General features: G+C 47.3%; 1 protein-coding gene across 2 annotated transcripts; it reads left to right on the top strand.

Moving 5' to 3' along the window:
* Window positions 1-10,353: 10,353 nt before the first annotated feature.
* Window positions 10,354-14,015, top strand: LOC100827587 (very-long-chain 3-oxoacyl-CoA reductase-like protein At1g24470). Of its 2 annotated transcripts, none has more exons than XR_002965694.1 (3): window positions 10,354-11,257; window positions 11,376-13,392; window positions 13,474-13,553. XR_002965694.1 is itself a non-coding variant. In XM_003571897.4 (3 exons), exons 1-3 carry the CDS (start codon window positions 10,572-10,574, stop codon window positions 13,717-13,719), a joined length of 1,002 nt encoding a protein of 333 aa, XP_003571945.2. In that variant the 5' UTR covers window positions 10,383-10,571; the 3' UTR covers window positions 13,720-14,015. The 2 variants fall into 2 exon arrangements, 1 of the variants encoding a protein (XP_003571945.2); XM_003571897.4 differs by having other exon boundaries at window positions 10,383-11,257; window positions 13,323-13,392; window positions 13,474-14,015.
* The last annotated feature ends 1,982 nt before the right edge of the window (window positions 14,016-15,997 follow it).

Genomic DNA, 15,997 nt, shown 5'->3' with positions numbered 1-15,997 from the left:
AAGTGTTAACCCGTTCGGGAATCTGTACCACAGGAACGAGAAGAGAGTCGAGCTATCCACAAGGATGACAAGCACTCGCCTTGAGCTCGACACACATATCGTGAGGCAAAAGAAATGTTGCATATGACACATTGTATGGTTCATCAATATACCTTGTGGTCACTCGGGGTTGGCACGTGCTGCTAGGCTCCACTACCAACTATCGACTTAAGTCAGTGCCAGTGGACGAGTAAGGTGTTACTTGGGCCCGCAGTCCGAGCTCGTAATCGTGTCCGACTGACCGCGAACCTGAAGGTCACATGCTTAAGGGGTGGGGATCGAGTTGGATCGGATCCAACTCGTATCGGGCTTAGACTCCTAACGGGCCTCAAGTGTTGAGCCCACTAGGCACGTCTATATAAGTGGAGGAGACCAACCCGGCTAGGGTTACACCAGTCCAGATGCGAGTTATACTCGGCCGTCACACCTCCACGCCCAAAACCTTGTGATCGGATCTAGCAGTCCACCGCACGGAGTTCCTCCCTGTACGTGTGGATACCTCGGAGGCGCTGCACCTGTGGCGCTTGGACGAACTGCTCGTGGGATCGGCGAGGAGGAGCAGGTCGAATGACTACTCGGCATCGACACGCATCATCGACTCTACTTCCGCTATGGGTCTGCGCGTCTAGTGGTGATCTCGTGATCCATTATCTACAGCATTGATCCAGGCGGAATCGGTAGAATTTTTATTTTGTGCTAGCGTAGCCTACCACGTTCCCCAACAGTGGTATCAGAGCCGATGATGTCTATTTTGGATTCAGATTACGTGCATAAGTGTTATGCGGTTAGTAGTAGATGTGATCTATTGCTATCTTGGTGGTCGATCTAAGTGTTAGATCGGTTTTGTACTCAATCGATTGATCGATTATACTCGGGGATCATGGATATTCGATTCTAATCGTGATGCTGATGGTCGTGACACAACATACTCCTACCGGTCGGATTTCTGCCATCGGAGTATACAGTGAAACGTAAATCCGGACGCAATGATGTTGAAGGTCGTGACACAACATACTCCTACCGGTCGGATTTTCGCCGTCGGAGTAGACAGTGAAACGTAAATCCGGATACGATTCATGAGATCAATGCGATTGATCAAATCGGAATAGAGATCCATGAAGGAAATTTCGGATTGGATCTGAAAAATTTCTAACGGGCGCTGCCCCTTCGATCCCCGCCCTCTATCCGGCTAGCGGGACCGTCGTGCTATGTATTCGTAGCGCCTTAGTTGTCGTTGCGAGTTCACAACAATTCGGTAGAATGGATTTCTACGCTTAACTTATTTTTGCAGGATTGTTGTGAATAGTATGGCTCATATGTATGTGATGCATGTGTGTAATATTTGCATGACCTGCGTGTCATGAGTTTGTCAGCCAGGCTAGAGCCAAGGTTTTGTCTTTATAATTGTATGACGACCTGCGTGTCGACATGTGATGTCATTCTCCATGTAAATTCTTTACTAGATACTAGGTGTAGTAGTTTAGTATGAATTGGAGGACGTGAGCACCATGGCGGCTTGATGAACAGGTTCATGGAGATGGAGATCACCATGAAGAACAGAGCCATACTATTTCACATGTTAATTTGATTATCTGTGATGGTTATTGCTTTGTTTACTCCTACAAGACAAGTACATTTGGTGATGGGCTCATGAAATTGGGGTATCGCCATTTTTCCTTGTCGTTGGTGATGTTCGTGTCAGACACTTACATGCGAAGCTTTGGTTAACTTGACGGGGCTATCAAAATGGTTTTGGGCCTCGGGGTAAAAGGAGTCGGAGTCGGGGCAAGTGTTGGCTACCGACTAACAAGAGTCGTATAGCGATACGATTGGCAAGAGTTGCCTGCCGAGTGATTCAATCGGCTAGCAGTGATGCTAAAGCTCACTAGACGATTGGTTGATCTTGAATCTTGAATCACTAATGATCAATGGAGGAATGTTGATTTTAGTGGGAGTATATTTTTATTAAAGTGTTTAATATGAATTACTTTTCATGAATACTTGTCTTAGTGTTTTTGCATTTTCTGTTGTAGATCAATGGCACCACCTCAATTGTCCAGTTTTGTTTTGAGATCTGTTCTTCAGAAAGATAAACTAAATGGAACTAACTTCACCAACTGGTATCGGAACCTGAGAATCGTTCTCAGGCACGATAAGAAAGAACATGTCATAGACAACCCACTTCTAGCTGCGCCGGCTGATAATGCCACCGCTACTGTTAGAAATGTCTATCAGCGCTCATGTGATGAGTCGACTGAAATCAGCTGTCTGATGCTTGCCTATATGGAACCCGAATTGCAGCAGCAATTTGAGAATGTTGAGGCTTTCGATATGATCGAGACTCTCAAGGGCATGTTTCAGACTCGGGCTAGGACTGAAAGATTTAATGTCTGGAGGTCCTTCCTGGAAAGTAGGCTGAACGAGGGCGACCCATTGAGCTCGCATGTAATCAAGATGGTTTGTTACACGAAAAGCTTGGAGAAGCTGGGCTTTCCACTGAGCCAAGAGTTGGCCACGGATACAATTCTGGCATCTCTTCCGCCGAGCTATGCGCAGTTCGTTTCGAACTACCATATGCATGGCATGGAAAAGAAAGTCACTGAATTGCATGGGATGCTTAAAACATCAGAGGAGGATATAAAAAAGAATACCAAGCAAGTGTTGCTGGTGCAGGGAAAGACTAAGTTCAAGAAGAATTCTTGGGCTAAAATGAAGGCAAAGAAGGGAAAGGCTAAGGATGTGATCCCGACCCCTGCCCCTGCTGTGCCTAAGGCTGGACCGAACTTAGAGACCGTGTGCTATTTCTGCAAAGGCACCGGTCATTGGAAGAGGAACTGCAGCAAGTACCAGGCCCAAGTGGCAAAGAAGGGTGGAAGTGTGACTTCTACTTCAGGTACGGTTGTTGTATGTGTTATAGACATTTATCTTGCTGATGCACCTAACAACTCTTGGGTATTGGATACCGGATCGGTTGTTCACATTTGCAACTCGATGCAGGGGTTGGTAAGGACTAGGAGCGTCGCAAGTGGAGAGGTTAACATAAGGGTTGGCAATAAAGCAAGAGTTGCAGCATTGGCCGCCGGCACTATGCAACTTCATTTATCTTCTGGATTTGTTATGGAATTAAATAATTGTTATTATGTTCCTGCTTTAAGTCGAAACATTATATCTGTCTCAAAGTTGTTGAGTCATGGTTATGAATTCAATATCAAGGGCAATGGTTGTTCTTTTTATTTGAAGGATATGTTTTACGGCTTTGCACCTATTACGAACGGGTTATTCATCCTTAATCTTGAAGGAGAATCTGTCTATAACATTAATGTCAAGAGGCGCAAGCCTAACGATCTGAATCAAACTTATTTTTGGCATTGTCGTTTGGGTCACATAAGTGACAAACGCATGAAGAAGCTCCATGGAGATGGACTTTTAACTTCTTTTGATTATGAATCATTCGAGACATGCGAGTCTTGTCTACTAGGCAAGATGACCAAGTCGCCTTTCGCAAAGAGTTGCGAGAGGGCGACCGACTTGTTGGAACTCATACATACTGATGTGTGTGGACCAATGAGCACGCCAGCTAGAGGAGGTTATCAATACTTCATAACATTCACTGATGACTTGAGTAGATATGGATATGTCTACTTAATGAAACATAAGTCGGAAACCTTTGAAATGTTCAAGGAGTTCCAGAATGAAGTAGAGAACCAACGTGGCAAGAAAATAAAACTTTTACGATCCGATCGTGGAGGTGAATACTTGAGCCACGAGTTCGACGAACATCTGAAGAGTTGTGGAATTGTTCCACAGCTCACACCGCCAGGTACACCACAGCGAAACGGTGTATCGGAACGGCGGAACCGGACCTTGTTGGACATGGTTCGGTCGATGATGAGTCAGTCAGATCTTCCCTTGTCATTTTGGGGTTATGCTCTAGAAACCGCAGCGTTCACACTAAACAGAGTACCATCAAAGTCCGTAGATAAGACACCATATGAGATATGGACTGGAAAGCATCCCAGTTTGACTTTTCTAAAGATTTGGGGTTGTGATGCATTTGTCAAACGACTTCAGTCGGACAAGCTCACTCCCAAATCGGACAAGTGCATATTAATGGGATATCCAAGGGAAACCTTAGGATATTACTTCTACAACCGGGCAGAGGGCAAAGTGTTTGTCGCTCGAAACGGTGTCTTCCTTGAGAAAGAATTTCTCAGTCGGGAGGCAAGTGGGAGGTCAGTGCAACTCGAAGAAGTTCGAGATGAGCCAGTAGGGGATAACTCGACAGGTGATGTCCGAGTGACTGAGCCAGTCGTCGTACCCACGGACAATATAGCCCCAAATCCACGAAGGTCGGAAAGACTGCGTAATGCACGCAATGTATTGTTGTTAGACAATGACGAGCCGACTACTTATGCAGAAGCGATGGTGGGTCCAGAGTCCGAGTTATGGCTTGAGGCCATGAGATCCGAATTAAAGTCCATGGATGAAAACCGAGTTTGGAACTTGGTAGATCCGCCAGAGGGTGTAAAAACCATCGAGTGCAAATGGATATTTAAAAGGAAAACTGATATGGATGGAAATGTTCAAATCCATAAAGCTCGACTTGTCGCAAAGGGTTTTCGACAAGTTCAAGGAGTTGACTACGACGAGACTTTCTCGCCTATAGCGATGATTAAATCAGTTCGGATCATTCTAGCTATTGCTGCATATTTCGATTACGAGATATGGCAAATGGATGTCAAAACGGCTTTCCTTAACGGAAATTTAACCGAGGACATGTATATGATACAGCCCGAGGGTTTTGTCGATCCAAAGAATGCTGGAAAAATATGCAAACTTCAGAAATCCATCGATGGATTGAAGCAAGCATCACGGAGCTGGAACATTCGTTTTGATGAAGTAGTCAAAGGGTTTGGCTTCATCAAAAATGAAGAAGAACCTTGTGTATACAAGAAGTTTAGTGCAAACTCAGTCGTATTTCTAATCTTATATGTGGATGGCATATTATTGATTGGAAATGACATTTCGATGCTAGAAGCCGCCAAGGACTCATTGAAGAAAAGTTTTTCAATGAAGGACTTGGGAGAAGCGGCTTATATTTTGGGAATCAGGATCTATAGAGATAGATCAAGGAGGCTTATTGGTTTAAGCCAGAGTACATATGTTGACAAAGTGTTGAAAAGATTCAACATGGATAAGGCAAAAAAAGGGTTCTTGCCCATGTTGCATGGTATAAGTCTAAGCAAGACTCAGAGTCCTTCGACTTCTGATGAGCAAAGTCGGATGAGTACGATTCCGTATGCTTCGGCGGTCGGATCCATCATGTACACCATGTTATGTACTCGGCCGGATGTTTCCTATGCTCTAAGTGTTACGAGCAAGTATCAAGCTGACCCCGGTGAGAGTCACTGGACAGCGGTGAAGAATATCCTTAAGTACTTGAGAAGGACTAAGGATATGTTTTTGGTTTACGGTGGTGAGGATGAGCTCGTTGTAAAGGGTTACACCGATGCTAGTTTCCAAACCGACAAGGACCATTATCGATCACAATCTGGATACGTATTCGTCTTGAACGGAGGCGCGGTGAGCTAGAAGAGCTCTAAGCAAGAAACGGTGGCTGACTCTACAACAGAAGTTGAGTATATCGCGGCTTCGGAAGCCGCGAAAGAAGGCGTTTGGATCAGAAAGTTTGTTTCTGAGCTTGGAGTAGTTCAGGGCGCGTCCAATCCCATGGACCTCTACTGTGACAACAGTGGTGCTATCGCACAAGCCAAAGAACCATGACATCACCAAAAATCCAAACACATACTCAGGCGTTACCATCTCATATGGGAATTCGTGGAGAGAGGTGACGTTAAGATATGCAAGGTACACACGGATCTCAATGTTGCCGATCCGTTGACAAAGCCTCTCCCGCAGCCAAAGCATGAGGCGCACACACGAGCCATGGGTATGCAATACTTGGATGATTGACTCTAGTGCAAGTGGGAGACTGTTGGAGATATGCCCTAGAGGCAATCATGTGATGATGTTATTTTCTATGTCTTCATGAGTTATTGTTATTGTCCTTGAACATCATCACTGATATGTATCAATAAATACGTGATTTGTTTGTGAGACTATGTATTCTATGATGTTGTTCTAATGGTCCCTGGTCATTGAGGTTATGCGGACACATAACCTATACTAGCAATGTGAATCAGTATGATGACTATGTTTCACAAGTCATAGGGCAAGGTGTTGCCGACAGATAGCATGGACTCGACAGTGAGATTGTTGAGTCGAACAGACCCGCACTGAGACACAACGAGATGATTGTCATTTGTTAGTCTCAAGTACGATGTATATACCAGTCCTAGACCTGAGGTCATCGCATGAGCTTGGGATGTGAATCGGCCTACTTAGGGGTTGCCAAACGCTACTCCGTAACTGGGTGGTTATAAAGGCAGCTTTCGGGTTTGCTGAGAAGCATACTGGGAGTCATGGTTGATCAAGATGGGATTTGCCCCTCCTATTCGGAGAGATATCTCGGGGCCCTCTCGAGTGATCAGATTCGAAAAGTATGGCCATGCGACTTGAGTTAAGTGTTAACCCGTTCAGGAATCTGCACGAGAAGAGACTCAAGCTATCCATAAGGATGACAAGCACTCGCCTTGAGCTCGACACACATATCATGAGGCAAAAGGAATGTTGCATATGACACATTGTATGATTCGTCAATATACCTTGTGGTCACTCGGGGTTGGCACGTGCTGCTAGGCTCCGCTACCAACTATCGACTTGAGTCCGTGCCAGTGGACGAGTAAGGTGTTACTCGGGCCCGCACTCCGAGCTCGTAATCGTGTCCGACTGACCGCGAACCTGAAGGGTCACACGCTTAGGGGGTGGGAGACTGAGTTGGATCGGATCCAACTTGTATCGGGCTTAGACTCCTAACGGGCCTCAAGTGTTGAGCCCATTAGGGACGTCTATATAAGTGGAGGAGACCAACCCGGCTAGGGTTACACCAGTCCAGATGCGAGTTATACTCGGCCGTCACACCTCCACGCCCAAAACCTTGTGATCGGATCTAGCAGTCCACCGCACGGAGTTCCTCCCTATACGTGTGGATACCTCGGAGGCGCTGCACCTGCGGCGCTTGGACGAACTGCTCGTGAGATCGGCGAGGAGGAGCAGGCCGAACGATTACTCGACATCGACACGCATCATCGACTCTACTTCCACTACGGGTCTGCGCGTCTAGTGGTGATCTCGTGATCCATTATCTACAGCATTGATCCGGCGGAATCGGTAGAATTTTGATTTTGTGCTAGCGTAGCCTACCGCGTACCCCAACACGCACCACCCCATACGCGTCCGTCTCGTCGTACGGCTCTAGGACGGCCGCCACCACCTCCGGGACGGCCGCTAGGATCAGGCTGCGGGAAGCGGAGGCGGAGCTCTCTGCCTCCTCCTCCCGAGCGCGCCGGCCGCGTGGGCCGGCCCAAGTGCCCACCGCCAGTGCCGCTTCGCCCGCCAGGTACCGCTGGTACCGGTGTTCGGAATCAGCGCTCAGGTGGCGGTGCCTCTCCCACTTGCAGGCGTTGCGCCACCAAGCCCCGATGGACCGGCGGCGCGCCGCCTCTTCCTCTGCCCCTCCAGCTCTGCCGTCGCTAGGGTTAGCCCTGCCCCACGAGGAACAGGTGCCGCAACCGGAGAGCACCATTTTTCAGTTGGGAAATAGTCCGGCGACCGGAGAACGAACTCGCCGGAGATGGATCCGAACTCGCCCTCCCAAGCGCTACATATAGGGGGTAGAATTTGGGCTGATTCGGGAACCCGAATTAGGTTTTCGGTTCTTGGGCCATTTTCGGTATCTGGTCTGGCCCATTTTCTGCCCAAAACCGAAAACCGAGTTTGGATCGGCCGTTTTCGGTAACTGTTAGAGTTGCTCTAACACCTCACGGAGTCACGGTGAGGTCCGGTCCTCAACCCACCCAGATCCTAAATTGTTGGCAAGAACCAATGCTGCTCAAGGATTGGATTCTTATGCGAATCCACGTCACTTATTTCAAGACAGAGGGAGCAGATGAAAATAATCTTCTGCATAAATCGATGCACACATGCCTTATATTATTGTAGTGGTCAGCCATTCGTATATATCAGTACAACTCAAGCAAAAAAATAGACTAAGCTGGGCGGCGGTCCTTGGTCCCAAATGGAAGGTGACGAAAGAATGTCCACTATGTGACAAAATCACGCAATAAAAGGTGTCTGCAATGTGTGTTAGCGGAGGCAAAATCCAATGGCGTTCATGTGCAAGTTGAAATACCAGTGGAGAATAAAACGCTCAAGATGGCCAAGGGTAATCTAAGAAATGGCGGTCCATAAGAAGGGGAAGAAACAATAAGACCTAATCCTTGAAGGTTCGAACCTAGGTAAACCTAGGTCGAACCTGACATCTCTTGATGAGTTTCAAAAATTATTAACCCACCAACAAAAGATCCGAGATGTGTGCTTGAGAAAAGGCTAAGAGCATCTCTAGCAGATCCCGCAAAAGGCCGAACCGAAACCGCTATTCAGTTTTTAGGCCAAAAAACAGCCCGAATAGGTACCCCAAATCGGGCCGGCTTGGAAAGCGCGTTTATGTTTAGACCAAAGGGTCTGCGAACAACGGCATATAGGCGCCCGAAGGGTTGTTTTCGGTTCCAACTCCTCACATTCCGCCGCCCCTCTCCGCCGCCAAAACCCTCCCCCGTCGCCAAATCCGTCTCTCCTCCCCATTTCTGAGACAAATTCCCGCCACCCAAACCCCCATCTTTCACAATGGTGCATTCCGGCATCTCCTCCCGGTCGACACCTCGCGGCCACGGACTCATCCTCTCCCCACGCCGAAACCCTAGCGGCGGGCGCAGCCGCGACCGCGGCCGCGGCCGCAGGGGTGTTGAAGACGACGAGGCAGCCCGGCAGCGGAGCATCAGCGCATGGCAGCACGGTGCAAAAAAGTGGGAGAAGCACCGCCACCTCAACGCCGACTCCGAGCAGAGGTACTAGGCGTACATCCGGGAAGAAGCCGCGTTGGCGGCGGGGCAGGTGGATTTACACAGTCGCGACCGCTGGGGTCGCGTTGCCGTCGCACGCACGCCGGGCCGGCTGGGAGGAGCCCTGGTCCTCCAGTGCGGCCGTACACCGCCGCTTCTCGTTGCCGGAGAGGAGTAGGGGCAGCAGCTGCTGCCGGAGCAGGAGAGGAGATGGCAGCAGCAATCGCTGCGAGCCTCGTCACCGAAGCCGAGGAGAAGGCCCACCGCGAGAAGGAGGATGCCAAAGACCCCGAGCCCCAACTTCGCCATCTCTGGATCCAAGAAGGAGGTTTCAGATGATTAGTAGGCTGCGAGTAGAAGGGTGCCGCCGGAGTATAAAACTGAGTCGGCGGCAACGACAGGGAGCACATTTTGTTTTTGTTAATTGCTCCTCCGCTAACTATCATGTACTCCCTCCGTTCCTAAATACTTGTCGCTGTGTTAGTGTAAGTTTGCACTAAAACAACGACAAGTATTTAGGAACGGAGGGAGTAGTATATTTTGTGTAGTTGATGATGAACTTCTAGTATGAGATGTGTGAATGGTAGTAGATGATGAAGTCAATGTGCGAATCTCTTTTTCGATTTTTTCTGTTCCGAATTCGGTATATGTTCTGTGCGACGCAATTCGTAACTGCAAAACTGGATTTTAACCGAACTCGTGCTATTCGGTTCGCAGTTTTTGGGATCTGCTAATTAAAGTTGTTCAAATGCCAGTTTGACCCATACAAGTCGTAATTTGTTGGTGGTGAAGTGGTCGGTGTCTGTTGTTCAGTGTCAGTGTCATTTGCCGCCTTGACACGTCCATGCTGTAACTAGTTGCTGTCTATGTTTCAGTGCATAATATGTAGTTACTCTACTACCTAGACACAGTGTATAGCAGCAGCATCTTTCAAGATATGAACACAGACAAGAAATGATTAAGGACTAATCTCTGCTTTTGTAAAACGCTATATATATGTGGATGATAATTAAAGCAAACAGTCGCAGTGGTTGCTCGCGTCCCTGTTTGAACATGTGCCAAGGCGTCCCTGTAGCAGCATATATACTCGATTTATCATCAATAAAGGTTACAGTACAGTTTTTCACATTCTAAGACGATTTCCCCTCAACGCTGCTATGCAGCAAACTAGGAAAGAACAATTAATGGTGCCCAGTCAATAGCAACAGCCAACAGAGCTCGCAGGCACGCAAGATTCCTGAGAGCTTCCCCTCTCAGACTCACACACTGCCCCGATGGTGTACCCAAACACTGCATGCATGCATGGCCCGTTGGCCGGGCATGCATTCAATCCAGCCATCACTCTTCCTACCTAAGTTTGCTTTTATAGTCTTCACTTGGTGATCGATCTGCCATAATGTGCCCTTTCTAAGTGCGCTAGCTTAATTGGCTGTCGCAGCTACTAGCTCGCAAGTTACTCCTCCATACAGCACAACACCGCTTGCTGCCACGCTAGCTCTAGCTGAATTGCCCATGCATGCGACGATGTCTGAGGTAGAAGAGATAGTCTCGACGGCCGGAGGAGGAGGCTCGTCGTCACCGGCGCCGGTATGGTGGTTCGCGCTCCTCCTGGCCCTGGGTCTCCGCACCGCCGTGGCCAGCGCGGCGACCTTCATCTCGTGGCTCTACCGCACGCGTTTCCGGCCCGGGCGCGACCTGGGCGCGCGCTACGGCTCCTGGGCCGTGATCACAGGCGCCACGGACGGCATCGGGCGGGCCCTGGCCCTGGAGCTGGCCCGAGAGGGGCTCCACCTGGTGCTCGTGGGCCGGAGCCCCGCCAAGCTGGCCCGCGTCGGCGACGAGGCCCGCCGGGATACCTCCATCAAGGTGAAGACGGTCGTGTTCGACCTGGCCGGGGACGGGGCCGAGATGGGCCGGGGCGCGGCGAGCGTGGCGGAGGCCGTGGACGGGCTGGACGTGGGCCTGCTGGTGAACAACGCGGGCGCCACGTACCCCTGCGCGGCCTTCTTCCACGAGGTGGAGACGGAGACGTGGGAACGCGTGGTCAAGGTGAACGTGGAGGCCGCCACCCGGATCTCCCGCGCCGTCGTGCCCGGGATGGTCGCCAGGCGGAGGGGCGCCGTCGTTAATGTCGGATCCGGCTCGGCGCTCGTCGTGCCGGCTTTCCCGCTCTACGCCGTCTACGCCGCCAGCAAAGCGTAAGTCACGGCGCGTACTACTGATCTCTGCATGCATAAATGCTTGATTGCGGTAGCCATCATCAAATTAGTGCCCGTATGTACGCACGCACGGATTTATTTTTTAAAATATTTACAGAGTCCACATGCAGCCAGAACGGCGCCGCAGCCTGGGAGGCCTCAGGCCAGGGAGATACAACAGAGACACTGCGGTGTTGCTGTTCTATTCTCATATTCTGAACAACCCATCATACGGAGTAGTGAATAATTTCGTCACACGATTTCTTTTCCCTCCTATTCTGATCAACCCAGATCTGTTCTGCGGATCTGCTACTCCGTATTTCTTTTTTTTCGAAAACCCGGCAGGCGGAGCTGCCGTTTTCATCGAAGGAAGAAGCAGTTCGTACTCGTACAGGCGCTCGAGTAGAGCAAATACAGACAAACAAAAGAAAGAGAGAAAAGGAAGCAAAAGAAAACAGCTAAAGACTAGCCTAGCCGGACTTCTCGTCACACGAATAATCGTTACGTAGATTTGCAATAACCAATTATGTGCAACTTTGCTTTTTCTAGTACCGGTTTAATTTGCCCATCTCGGATTTTCTGTCTTTCTGCTGATTTCGATGTATGGGTCTTGAACAAACTTTATTTATCTCGTCTCCTAGTTTTGCTCAGTTAGCATTTGATCGCGTTTACATATAGTCCATGCTCTAGAGCTCCCTCGTATCATCTCACTCTGTGATCTCTCTGTACGTATAGTGTTGTTTATTTAGTTCTCGACCGATCCGATCGCCTGGTGGCGTCTCCGCCGTGTTTACGCTATGTATTATTACGAGACGTACGTACAAAAAGATGCCTACCTACGTGCAAACTACAGTATTTTATATGGGGTGTCTATTTCTTAGTCGATTTAGAAATAGTTATTTTTCAGTCAACAGATTAAGATTTTCTCATTATTTGTATTTACATGAATTTTACACGAATCTCAACGATCGGAATCGGATCACGGTTGTTGCATCGACTTAGAAATAGTCATTTCTCAATCTCCTTAGAAATAACAAAACCTCCGTTGGATCGATGTATAGAAAACGATAAGCAAATTTTGTTGTTTCTTATCTCCAGTTGATACGTATATCTTGATTCTTAACTTAATTTTTTTATCTTCATAAATCTAGCTATTGTGGTCTTACAAATTCTAAATCTAAAGCTTTCGTACTTCATAGATGATTACGCAATAACTAGGTTTAGGTCATCCTCCGATTTAAACATGTACTCTCTCCGATTTCTAATACGTGTCTTGAATTTAATAGTACAAAATACAAAGTTAACTTTATACTAGATCCAAGACACTTGTTATAGATCGATCGGAGTGAGTAACTACAAAAGAGATAGAAAGATCTTAATCAAACATTTATCAACTGAAAAATAGTCATTTAAAAATCGACGCAACTGGCACTCTCTAAATTCTAGCCTTATATACCAACGGGCACTCTATTTCCTTGAACTTTTTTACATTTTTGTTTTGGGGCCACCTATTACTTCTCCTTTATTTGCGGGGAGGGGCCACCTATTTCTTCATTCATTTACGATCTACGGACAATCTTTATTAGCTAGGGACAGGGTTAGAATGGCTTTGCAAGAACCATGCTGTCCAGCAGAGAGGAGAACACTAGAACCAGGCATCCTTTTTACAGCATAAAATCGAGTAAAAGCTGCTTGGACAGTACTGCATCCATTATTCCTGCACACTTATGTTTGGTGTAACTGCCCTCTGTCCAAACCAGATGGCATATTAATGCTCACTTAATATGGCCTTGGATGGAATCACGGAAAGGCAGGAGTAGATGCTTCTCTTCCAATAAATGGTGTGCCTCCTGATCATTACTGAATACAGCAACGGGATGGGATGGCTCGTTAGCAACAAATCATATATACAGCAGAAAGCATATGTGAAACATACTCCAATTTTGTCATGTCAGTTATGCATTCAGGTGTATACGCTGACATGCATGAAAACGGCTAAAATTGTGCGAAACCGTGGAAATGCTTACCAGTATTTATGATCTCCAAACGTGAACCCTTTGTTTAGGTACATCGACCAGTTGTCTCGAAGCCTGAGCGTTGAGTACAAACACTACGGAGTGGACGTCCAATGCCAGGTACGGAGTACGTGTTTTTGGTCTTGAGACCACTTCGTTTTCGGCTCTGAGATTAGTAATCACGTTACTGGTGGGGTGCAGATCCCTCTGTACGTGGCGACGAAGATGTCCCCCGTGAAGGGCGAGTCGCCGTTCATCCCGTCGCCGGAGGAGTACGCGAGAGCCGCCGTCCGCTGCGTGGGCTACGGGCCCCGGTGCGTGCCCTACTGGCGCCACTCGGTCCAGTGGTTCCTGGCGTCGCTGCTGCCGGACTCGGCCCTCAACCTGTGGCGCCTCCGGGTCGGCATCCGGAACAGAAACCAGATGATGAAAGGAGCCCAGAGCTAATTAAGCTTCGCCGGGAGAAACAAGGGATGATGAGCTCGGTTGAAGCCTTGAAGGCTAATCCTTTAGGTGTGTTCCGAAGGAAATGGGATTATGGGAATGATGTGTTGTGATCTGTTTGTCCTTTTTCTTTTTTCCCGGGAGTGGATGGCACATGGCAGTGATGGGCTTATGTTTACGAAATCTCTTTACGGAAAGGCCTATTTGTGTATACCAATGGGCCGTAAATCAATTGGCAGAGAACACATGGTTTGTATAAAACTTGTTCTTTTAGAATGATTTTCTGTCTGTTTTCAGAATTCTTGGCCTGCTTACTGAGAGAATGGAAAACATCTGTCTGCCCCCTCGTCTGAGACCGGTCACAACTCAGAATGTCAGCTCCGCGGAGAATTTGTAGTCCATCCGATTCATAATAAGTGTGTTTGATTTAGTACAACTTTAGCAAGATAGGAGGGAGTACATGTTAATTATGGCCTAGTTCATTTCTTATTCGGTTTTGCTAGTGTTCAGTCGTCTTGAGAAATAGTAACAATTTCTGTCAACAAGATGCTGTTGATCGTCGCATGGAGATTCGTGCTGATATTTTTAGGAAATTGGATTGTGTTGTTGTGTGGAGCACTACTGGGCTAGTTTGGTGAGCCCTTTTCAGTTTTCGGCCTAATTAGTGATCATTTTTTTATTTGGTTAGATTCTGGGGCCTGGTTTCATTTTGGTATGTGGGCTTTCTCATTTGTTTGTACTGTGGACTTGGTGTAGTTTTTTTCTTTTCATCGAAGCAAACAAAGCCAGCAAGGCCCTCTCAAAAAAGAAAAGAACCCAGCAAAAATATAAAGAATTAACGACGAATGCATGCTTCTAATGAAATAAATTGCACTTGTATTACTATTAAAGGTGAACAATATATATATATATATATATATATATATATATATATATATATACATACATATATATATATATACATATATATATATATACACACACGCGCGCGCGCGAAACATACACAACAACAATGTGCAAGCACTTGTCCACATTCATTTGTAATTGTAAAAATCCATCTACACTTGTACATTGTTGCAATCCTTTTTAGTCGTATTGAGTTTCTTTTCGGTTGTGTTGTATAATGATTTTGCTTGTAACCTATTTTAGCATTTGTGTTTCACAATTAATACTACTCCCTCCGGCCGGCCGGAATCACTTGTCGAAATATTACATGTATCTAGACACTTTTTACACATAGATATATCCGTATTTGGATAATTTGAGACAAGTAATACCGGTCGGAGGGAGGAGTAGAGTTGCACGTTAGTCGAGAACAAATATGCAACAAGATATTTTTTTTTATTTCTGATTTTATAAAACGTTATTCCTCATTTAAAGTTGCACTTACACCAATAGGATCCATAGTCGGACCCTTTCTTATTTGCTTATATTAACTACAGTTCTACAATTGCTAGTTTCTTCAGTTCTTGCTTATATAAATAACCATGTATGAGTTCGTAGATCACTGTTTTCTTGGCTGCCCAATAGATACTACCCACTACTCCAATATTGTGCAACTGCAGAAACCAACAGGACACCTTGCTGTTTTCGTGGCTGCAGATGTACCTGAAAGTCAGTCAAGTGTCGACTTAAGCTGAATTGAACCGAACACCGACCTGAAGAGTGCGCTCATCCTGTTTGTCTGAAAAAACACCTCGCTCTCTTTTTTTCCATGATGAACAATGAATTTTCTGTTACACTCACTCAGGGGAGGGAGACAGTGGTGTACGTTTAGCATTGGAGCGCTCGGGCTTGTTCTTCTTTTTTTGCAGGATGAATGCTCCGTCTTTGGACAGCTCGAGCGGACGAGCAGTTACACAGCGGCGCACCGGCCGAATATTCAAAGCAGGAACGCTGACGTCCCTGACACTCTTTGCACCGTCGCACGACTGGCTGGCTGGCAGCTCCACCGGAACCGGGGCGGAGATGCCATGTCCCATAAGTAAGCAGCTCCACGTACCTGGCTTCCAGAAGTTTGCAAATTTGGCTTCATGCATCTCCCCTTCCTAAGGGCACTAATCTAGTACAATTTGTGTCTTTATAATATGAAACGTGGTGGTGGTTCACAAATCACAAGTCGTCATGGATCGTTGTTGTGTTGTGCGATGAGGATATACACGGGGTGACGCGGATCCATGGAGAATTGCAGATCGAGTTGGTGCCAGCTGCGTCGGCGTCGTCCGTGGGTCATTCAACTCCAGACTAATAAACCCCCACACGAACACACTCTTTTCGTATC

Source organism: Brachypodium distachyon, chromosome 3 (assembly GCF_000005505.3).
Source record: "Brachypodium distachyon strain Bd21 chromosome 3, Brachypodium_distachyon_v3.0, whole genome shotgun sequence".
Taxonomy (NCBI): Eukaryota; Viridiplantae; Streptophyta; class Magnoliopsida; order Poales; family Poaceae; genus Brachypodium; species Brachypodium distachyon.
This window is presented reverse-complemented; position numbering and strand designations above follow the sequence as displayed.